The following is a 10,247-nucleotide window of genomic DNA, read 5'->3' as shown; positions in this document are numbered from 1 at the left end:
TTGGAGAAAGCTGTCTCGGACCCCAGGGTACCCTGGGAGCTAGATCCACCCAGGGGGCTAGATCCAGAGGTTCAAGGGAGGTACTAATGCAGGGCTTGGGTGCAGGGCCCCCCAAGGTGGGGTGGGGGCGGGACGGGAGGCGGGGCCACTTCGTTCTTGGGCAGGGGCGGGCCAGGCGCGGGGTATAAAAGCTGCCCGCACTGGCGCCCCGGCCGATTTTGGGGTTGCCTGGGTCATTTCCTAGTTTGAGAGTCACGGGATCCTGCGAAGGCTGTAAAGTCTCTCTCTACTAGAGGACTCAGTGTCCAGTGCTCCAGTCAACCGCGCTGCCACCATGTCTAACTTCTCCGGCAACTGGAAGATCATCCGGTCAGAAAATTTCGAGGATTTGCTCAAAGTGCTAGGTAAGGAGGTTTCCGAGCGCCCGGGATGGGCAAGAGGGGCGTCGCCGGAGTCCTGCGAGATGGGAGTGAGAAAGAAAGGGAGGTCAGATAAGGTGGGAATCAATCGGAGTCAGGGCGTCGGAGGCTGGGAGCCTGCATCTTCAGGAACAGGGGCCGGACACCTGAGTCCAGGGACGCTGAGCCGGGATACCTAAATCCTGCTTTCACCTGGAAGGCGTCCACGGGTGCCAGTTCCTGCGGTGACTCAGAGCATGTGAATCAAGTAGAAACCAGAAACACGAGGTCGGTTTCCAGAGGAGGTGGGGGCTTAGCCACAGCAGCTGGTCGAGCTAACCAGGACACCTGGCTCGCCGCAGTTCAGAGGCCGACCATTGGGAGAGCTGCAAATTGTGCATCCAGGCTGAGAGCCTGGGTCCCTACCCAACCAAGTCCCTCAGAGACATTCCAACTTCCTTCCTCCTCCCCCCACCCCAAGCCCAATCCCCAGTTTTATTACCACTCGGCTTCACCATCCAACTACCAGGTGATCCTTGGCCCCTGGTTTCCTACCTCCTTCAGCTCTTTCCACTTTGCCTGCTCTTCTCCCCCACTCTGAGAGTCAAATATTTTCCTACAGAGAGCAACTCTAGCGTCCTAAAATCGCTGTGGATAATTATCACTTTCTTGAATTTCAGCAAATGGCTTCGTGTTAAGCACCAACCCCTCTATTTCCGAAAATCTCAGTTCCCTCCTCTCTGTCTCCTGAGACCAGGCTCCTGCCCAGCTGGGTACATTGGACTGAGGTGATAGAAACAGTACCATCCCAAACTGCCCTTGCAGCCTTCCAGGTTCCTGGGGGCGGACTGAGCTGGAGGGTCTGAGGAGGAGAGAGAACCAGGCCTCCATGACTGGAGAGACTGTCTGGGAGGAGATGAAGGTTAGAATCCATTCAAGATGCCCAGCAATTGGGAGAGGGCCGCAGAGTCCTGGAGCCTGAGTCACCAGACCATTTCCATGGCATTAATATCTGGACTGAACAGACCCTGGTTGGAATGCAGGAACACCCTATATGGGGCTGGTGTTGTTAAGTGCCGTCAAGTTGGTTCCAACTCATAATGACCCTGTATAGGATTTCTGAGGAGCAGCTGGTGCGTTTGAACTTCCAACCTTGCCATTCAAATCAACTTGGAGTTCAATGCTTATCCTATAGGGCTATGCGTGGGCCAGGGAGCTATGGAACCTTCATCTGGATCAAGGAAGGGGCTGTAAGTGCTATGGGGATAACAGCAATTTCCATCTTTCCTTACTGTTGAGTTCTTCTGACAATCTAACCACAGTATTTATTGTAGCTATGTCAGCCCTTGCTGAAATTAAAGATATTTTCCCTTCAGAAAGTCTAGATGCCACTCCCCCTCCGCCATCTTCTCTGGATTCTGGCCCCTGGCCCCGGTGGATGAGGGGGTGGTCTGGCACACCCCCAGGTGTCAGCTGGAGAGTAAGACCAAATCCTAACCCTGTTGTGTGTCTTCAGTCTGTTTGTCCTCCCTGCAGGGTCTCTTAGAGCCACGTGCCCTCCTCAGTCCCTGCTGATTGAAAACAGACCTGTTAGACAAACACAGTCCTGATTCAGCCATGGTCAGCTGAGTCAGTCCCCAGCTCCGTAGGCTGGTTGGAAGGCTATCCCTTCTGACTCCAGCCTTGCTTCCACAGGAACCTGTCCCCTCTCATTCCCATTTGCCTTTTGGAGGGCTCCTCTCCTGATGAGAAATGCTCAGGTATTTGAATGATACCTCTCTTATGCAGTGGGATGGATTCTGATACTATAACAAGGCAGGTGGATGTTATTAAGATAGGATGGACTTCCCAAGTAGCAGCAAAATAGTCCTTTACTTAGGCCAAGAAGATGGGATAAGGTCTGTCTCCTCTACAAGTCAATTGGGCATGGAGACCTGAGCTAGGTCCCTAGAGATCAACAGCCAGGAGATGGGGTTTCTATGTCTCCTGAGGGACAGGGGCTCCCTCCCTCTGCCTGTGTCTGAAACAAGGAGGGTCTACTTTGGTGCTGTGGAGGAAGAAAACTGGTGTTACTCTAGGAAACCAGACCTGGAGGAGGGCCATGTATGGGCCCAGCCAGAGCCAGGATATCTGGGCCAGATCAGGGGCAGAGGAATCCCGCTTGCCTGCCCCAGCCAAACTTGGCCCTCTTCTCCCCACCTGTTGCTTCCCTGAAGGGTTTTGCTCCAGTTCAGGGCAGGAGGCCAGGCCAGGTGAAGCGGGGGTGTGGAGCTTAGCCCTGGACCTGGGCCAGAAGCATCATCTCCCTCCCTGCTGGTCTTCCCACTGCCACAGTGGTTCTCTCCTGCCTCTCCCAGCCACCCTGATGACTTAGGGAACACAGAAAAGGGTCCATTCTGGGGGAGCACACAGGGGACACACGGACTCTGAATTCACAGAGAATGAATGAGAAGGTCTGACCCACCTGAGGTGCGGTAGAAGATCCTGGAGTAAGGGGGGGCAAGTGTCCCTTTCTGTCATTTCTTTGGGGCAGGAGAGGTGGGCATGGGAGCCCTCCAAGAGAGCAGGTGAGCAGGAGGTCTAATGCAGGAGCTTGAGTCCCAGCACTGGTTTTCTCTTTGCCTTACCTTTTATCCATAAAAATAATAGCAAAAATAGTTAAAATAAATAAATAAATAATAGGAAAGTTACTGTTCCCCAAGAACCTAGAGGTCTGCCTGGCACATATGTGTAAGGTCCTGAACACACACCATTCCATTTGATAAGGCTTTTGAGGAGGCTTTTATGTGATTCTTCAGTTGAATAAACTAAGACTCAGAGAGGTTAAGCTATTTGTCTAGGATAGCTCAGCTGGTAAGAGGGCTAAGCCAGGTAGAAAGAAGTCTAAAAGATCTGATTCCAGAGCTTCTGACTTCCCAGGCTGCTGGGTAGACCATAGAGGGAAACAGCCAGCTGCTCCTTGTTGTCACCTGCTGAAAATTCGTGCTTGACTACTGACCTAAAGATTGGTGGTTTGAACCCATCCATTGCTGCTGCAGCAGAATGATGTAGTGGTCTCCTTCCATAAAGATTACAGCTAAGAAAACACAATGAAACTATTCTACTCTGTAACATGAGATGAAATTGACTCTGTATCAATGGGTTTGGTTGTATTTTTTCCCTCATTTTTAGGATGGGCAGAGATTGTGCAAACAGAGGACTTCTTAGCCTTAGGCTTGCGTAAATAAAGCAGAGAAGTGGCCCCTACTCTCCAGGATATGATCAGTGGAGCCTGGTTGGAAAGGAATAAAGATACAGTGACTAGACAAACCCACCCCAGCAGAGGGTCTCAAGCCAGGGAGGACAAGGGGCTGGAAGTGAGGCCAGCAGCAAGCACAATGCTTTCTGGGTGGGGGCATACAGAAGCGCTCCCTCAGAGAACTGTGAGTGCAGAGCTAAGACTTGGGATGCCCCTCCAGGCCTGCTGACTCAACAAAGTGGGGCCACCACAGCAGGAACAAGACCCCTGAGGGTAGTTAACTGGGTTCTACTAGTACCTGCTGTCTCTGCCCAAGCACCTTCCTGGATACCCAGGCAGATCCCTACCTTCACCAGCTACCCATAGAACAGCCTGCTCCAGCTGAGAAGTATGATACTGGTGTCTGGAGCACCCCAAAAGGTGAACCTCTCTCCTTTACAGGAGTGAATGTGATGCTGAGGAAGATAGCTGTGGCTGCAGCATCCAAGCCAGCAGTGGAGATCAAACAGGAAGGAGACACTTTCTACATCAAAACCTTTACCACTGTGCGAACCACTGAGATTAACTTCAAGGTCGGGGATGAGTTTGAGGAGCAGACTGTGGATGGGAGACCCTGTAAGGTGAGTGCCAGGAAAGCATCTTGGATCCGTTGCCCTTTTTCTCAACCTGCTAGTTCCCAAACTTTCCTGGTATTTTCTCCATTCCAGTGGAGGAAGTCTCTAGGTAGTTGTAGGGTTGGAAGTGGGAAGGGGACCCAACCTGTATTCCTCCCACTGCATGTCCTTGATGAAATCGAATTCTCCAGTTCACTTGGCCACCTCTCCCTTGCAGAGCCTGGTGAAATGGGAGAGTGAGAACAAACTGGTCTGTGAGCAGAGGCTTCTGAAGGGAGAGGGCCCCAAGACCTCATGGACCAGAGAGCTGACCAATGATGGAGAGCTGATCCTGGTGAGCCCTTCTTCCCAGCTAAGAGCAAACCCAGTCCTACCTTGGATGATTATCTGGGAGACAACTATGACTGGTTTCCCTAGGGGCTTCTGGGATGGAATCAAGCTGTCCCTATTGGTTACAGTGAATTATGGGAATTAGAAATAGTTCCCTTCTGTGTGGAGCAAAGGCTCACAATACATAAGGCGACACTTTGTCACCAGAAAGTCAGAATTTCCCATCAGCAGGGCCCCAGCAAGTTCTCCAGGGAATCTTCGTGGTTTGGGGAGGAAGAGGTGGGAGGGGTCCCTGGGACTCAATTGCTATCATCCCTCCAATGGTGTCCAGGAATTGAGACTAGCTCCTACCTATTGGTCCTGAGCCAAGAAACAGGTTTACACCAAGGTCATCAGGGCCTCCTTCCCCTCCTGACCTTCTACAGGAGCACTGAAGAATTGAACAGGACCATCTCCTACTGGAGGACATTCACACCTCCTCTTCCAAAGCCACAGAACCCCAGGGGCCTCCCAGGCTAACGTCTGCTTCTGTCTTTCCAGACCATGACGGCGGACGACGTTGTGTGCACCAGGGTCTATGTTCGAGAGTGAGTGGCCATGGGTCCGAGTTGCCTGAGTCCACCACCAGCCTATGTTCACCACCCTGCTCCCATTCCCTCCCACTCCCTCCTTCTAGACTAGTTCTCCCCTCACCCTGGTCACTTCTAGGAGTTGCTGGGATACCTCTTGCAGGATCTCTGCTTTTTTGACCCCTTCTCTGATCCCCATACCACCAAAGAGGGATGAAGTGCAGAAGCCCAGATCACCCACTTTGGCATCACTACCCTCTCCCCAAGTCAGCAGTCCCAGCCCCAAACCAGCCCAAAGCAGGGTCTCTCTCTCTCTCTGGGAGGGACCTAAAGACCAGAGTGGGCAAGACTGGCCCTCTGGTTTCCGTTCTTTGTCCCTGTAGCCAATACAGTTTAGAATATTTATTTGTTAATTTTATTAAAATGTTTTAAAAAAACAACAACTGGTTTCTGGTTCAGTGGGAAGAGGGGATAGATAAGTTGCCTGAGTTCAACTTGGCCTTTGAAATGTAGTATGGGAGAAGAGATGTTTCAGCAGCATGGATTTGAAATATGCAACAGGGATAGACCAAGCTTTACCTTCATCCTTCTAATCACCACCTATTTACTGCTAATTCATAAGCATCACCTCCACTTCCTTTCCTCCAGCCTCCTTGGCTCCTTACTCTGCCTTCTAAGGTAACTGGGAGATATCTCCTCCTCCTGACCTCCTGCAGGGGCACTAGTTAAACATTGCCATCTCCTCTCAGGTTTTCCAGATAGTGACAGTTTTCCTTCTCCTCCAATTCTTCTTTCTCCTCCAGTCTCAGTCTGTGGGTAATCCCAGGCCTGGCCTCAGTCTTTTACATGGTTCCCCAAATAAGCTCATACATGCCCACAAGCTGGCCTTGTCTCTTGGTAAGAGGTCTTATCCTGCCTGTCAGCCCTCTGTGTCCAAGACAAGGCTATCTCTGCTAGTGTCCTTCCTGCCTGCCTGAAGTCTTCATCCCTGCCTAGATCTTCCAGGTCCCTTGAGTTCCCCCTAACCTCCTGAAAAAAGGTCTAATAGTCAGGTCTACGTCTTCTCAAGTTCCTTCATGATCTCCCTCAAACCCCTCCTCCTCTCCTTCCCCAGGCCACTTGCCCTAGATCCAGACCTTCTCGTTGCTCACCTGGTTTTATATAACGGCTTCTACTGGTTTGCCTGCCCTGCTCACCCCACTTTTATGGCATAATAGAGTAAGATGTATACGGGTGTTGAAAGAGTTCAAATCCTGTTTCTGTCTTTTATCAGTTGTGTAACCTTGGGCAAGTTATGTAGTCTCTGTGAGCCTTCGTTTTGTTTTGTGAACTGAGTGAAGGTTTACAGAGCAGATCATCAGTTTTACATTCAACAATTCATACACATTAAGTTTCATCTCACGGATTGCAGTCCCCTCCATGTAACATTACTATCCTATTTCCTCCTGGTGTTTCCTGTTTCCATTTGTTGACCTTTTGATCTCAAATGGCTGATCATTCTAAGTTGTACCTACTTAACTAGTGCTATTGTTCCCCTTATTTGTTGTTGTTGTTGTTAAGTGCCATCGAGTCGGTTCTGACCCATAGCGACCCTGTATAGGGTTTCCAGGGAGTGACTGGTGAGCTTGAACCACCGACCTTGCAGTTCAAATGGCTTTGTAGTCTGGCGCATTAACCCACAGCGCCACCCCAGGACTCTGTTCCCCTTATAGACCTATCTATTGTTTGGCTGAAAATTGAGCCACAAGGATGAGTTCTTTTCCAGACCTGAAGGGTGATTAAGCACCGTAGTTTCAGGGGTTCCACCAATTTCTATCCAGCTAGTAAACCTGGTCTTTTTTTTTTTTTTTTTTTATGATTTTGAGTTGTGTTCTGCATTTTTCTCCCACTCTATCCAGCACCTTCTACTGTGATCCCTTTCAGTACAGCTGTTAGCAGTAGTTAGGCACCATCTAGTGCTTCTGGTCTCAAGGTCATGGAGACTGATGTTCACATGTTCCATTAATCCATTGAACTAATTCTTTCCATACATCTTCCGTTTTTATCACTCTTCTAGACAGGGAGAGACCAATAGTTAGTTGCACTTTAGATGGCTGCTCACAAACTTTCAAAATGTCAGCTGTGACTCTTCCAAGTAGGATGTGGGACATTTTCTTTGTGGGCTATATTATTCCAGTTGACCTTGACCTTGGTGTTCTTCGAGACTGTGATCCTGAAGGGAGAAGAGCAGAGTGTGGGACCCTACCCAAGGAAACAGTGAAGCCAGAGATAGAGGCAAAGACAAAGACGTGGAGAGATACAGCAGCTGGGGACTCTAGACCCAGAGAAGGAGAGGGGCTGTGTGCAGATGACCAGGTGGCAGGCTTGCGGGGTATACTCTGGTTGTTTGATGATGCATGGAGGGGATTGTAACCATGGCAATGAAACGATATATGATAGGATGAATGTAAAGCTAATATTCTCCCATGTAAATTATCACATAATTTACAAAAAAAGAAAAAAAGACTATGATCCTGAGCTCCCAGGCCCAATGACTCATTTCCTCGAGGTGTTTGGTTATGTTTAAGAAGTTTTAGTTTTAAAAAAAATTTTTGTTTAAAACAAGAAAATCCCCACAAAATAACATAATTGAATAGCTTATGTATTGCGAAGTTCCAGCAGAACTTAGCTTTAGATGTGGTGGGATCCAGAAACTCCAACAAGATCATCAACTTCTCCCCTCACTTCTGTTTCTTTTGTGCACTGATGACATTCGATATTGTCACAGAGTTTTATTCCATATCATGGAAATCAGCTTCTGACATCCCAAGTTTATATGGTTATACCTTGAAATCCAAAAAAGAAATATCTCCCAGGGTCATATATTTAACTCAGTTTGGTCCTCCTTGGATCATACAACCATCCCTAGACTAGTTGCAGTTGGCAGTGAAAGGAGTCCAATGATTGGCTAGGCCTGGACCTATCAAGAAACCGAACACTGTGATTGATAATCCCACCAGAATCTCATGGGTTGGGAATGAGAGGTTTTCTAATGAAGAGGGGCACTATAAGTTATAATCTTCCAATTTATAGAATGGCAATTTTAACATCTACCTCACAAGTAGTTGTTAGCTGCCATTGAGTTGGCCCACGACTTATGGGGGTTTTACGTACAACAGTAAGGTTTAGCACCATCCCCGTGATCAGTTGCAGATGAGACCATTGTGATCCACAGGGTTTTCATTGGTTCATTTTCAGAAGTAGATTGCTAGACCTTTCTTCCTAGCATGTCTCAGTATGGAGGCTCTGCTGAAACTTCTTTAACATCATAGCTATATGTAAGCTTCCCCCTGACAGTTGGGTGGTGATCATGCATGAGGTATATTAGCCAGGAATCAAATCTGGGTCTCTCACATGGAAGTCAAGAATTCTGCCACTTAACCATAGTAAGTTCTCAAAAAATGACAGTCCCATCTCTTTGAATCACCCTCAAAATACTGTCAGAGCAATCTTTCTAAAACATAAATTATTGCTCTGTTTTAAACATACAAAAGTTCCTCTTGCCCGCATCCCTTCTTTTTGTTCAGAATAAAGTCCAAACTTGTATTATAGGTCTTTCAAGACATGGCTCCCATCCCTTACTGCACACCCTCTTCTGGGCAAGCCTCTGCTCAAACTACTCCTGGATGGTTTACTGCCCTCTCCACCCACTGGTACCAATTCTTCTCAAGCCTGACTCAACCTCTCCCTCCATCAGAGCTGACGGCCAGTGGTCATACTTCACAGCCTCTGTGTCAGCAGAGGAACAGAGGAGCCTCCTCTCCCTACAAGACCAGGTGCCCTCTGCCACTGACCGGAGGCCACAGGCTGATCCTTTGACTGCAGGGTAAAGAAGGTGACCCTCTCATTTATTCATCCAACAATTCTTTTCCAATAGCCTCCAAGGAGCCCTGATCATGCAATGGTTAAGCACTCAGTTACTAACTAAAAGGTCTGCAGTTCAAACCTTCCAGCTGGTTTCAGGGAGAAAGATGTGGCAGTCTGCTTCTATAAAGATCAGTCTGTTGTTAAGTGCTAACGAGTCGATTCCAACTCATAGTGACCCTGTATAGGGTTTCTGAGGAGCAGCTGGAGGGTTTGAACTGTCAACCTGTGGTTCGCAGCCTTGGAAAGCCTTTGGGGCATTTCTATTCTATCTTATAGGGTCACTGTAGATAGAAATTGATGCAATGACAACAACAAAATGGGTTTCTAAGAAGCTTGGTACCTGGCACCTCCCTAGGTTATGAGAACACAGCAATGAATAAAACAAATAAGACCCAGGCCCTCATAGGGACTGTGGGAGAAAACAGACTAATAATGCAGAAAGGTAGACAATGAAAACATGAGCTGTTGTTGTTACTTGCCATTGAGTGGGCTCCAAATTGTGGTGATCCCATGTGTGGAATTGCTCAGTAGGGTTTTCAAGGCTGTGACATTTGGGAAGCAGATCATTAGGCCTATCTTCCAAGGTTCCACTTGGTGGGTTTGTATTTGTGCCATCCAGGGACACAAAAAAAATAAAAATAAAAAAGCACTAATAAATATATAGCTGCATATTGTGATAAGTGTATTGAAGAAACAACAGGGGTAGGTATAGATAGAAGGGTTGTTGTTGTTGTTAAGTGCCATCGAGTCAGTTCCAAGCCATAGTGACACTGTATAGGGTTTCTGAGGAGAAGCTGGTGAGCTTGAACTGCCAACCTTGCAGTTCAAATGGCTTTGCAGTCTGGTGCATTAACTCACAGCACTAGAGGAAACTCATTTAGATTAGGGGTGGAGCAGAAGTGTCAAGTAAGATGGTGTTTTGAAGGACAAAGCACTTAAGGTGGGGCCTAAAGAAAAGACGCACCAACCACTAAAGCCAGTGAGGATGAAATAGAAGAATTCTACCAACTTCTTCAATCTGAAATTGATTAAACATGCAATCAAGATGAATTGATCATTACTGGTGATTGGAATGCAAAGGTTGGGAGCAAAAAGGAAGGATGAATAGTTGGAAAATATGGCCTTGGTGATAGAAATGATGCTGGAGATCACATGATAGAATTCTGCAAAACCAATGATTTGTTCATTTCAA

The 10,247-nt window shown here is 48.0% G+C and overlaps 1 protein-coding gene across 1 annotated transcript; it reads left to right on the top strand.

The window, feature by feature from the left end:
• Positions 1-334: 334 nt before the first annotated feature.
• Positions 335-5,171, top strand: CRABP2 (cellular retinoic acid binding protein 2). Its single transcript, XM_006861603.1, has 4 exons — positions 335-404; positions 4,078-4,256; positions 4,468-4,584; positions 5,121-5,171. Exons 1-4 carry the CDS (start codon positions 335-337, stop codon positions 5,169-5,171), a joined length of 417 nt encoding a protein of 138 aa, XP_006861665.1.
• The last annotated feature ends 5,076 nt before the right edge of the window (positions 5,172-10,247 follow it).

Source organism: Chrysochloris asiatica, unplaced genomic scaffold (genome assembly GCF_000296735.1).
Source record: "Chrysochloris asiatica unplaced genomic scaffold, ChrAsi1.0 scaffold00042, whole genome shotgun sequence".
NCBI classification, from domain to species: domain Eukaryota; kingdom Metazoa; phylum Chordata; class Mammalia; order Afrosoricida; family Chrysochloridae; genus Chrysochloris; species Chrysochloris asiatica.
The sequence above is the reverse complement of the archived record's forward strand: the minus strand, read 5'-3'. Positions and strand labels throughout refer to the sequence as shown.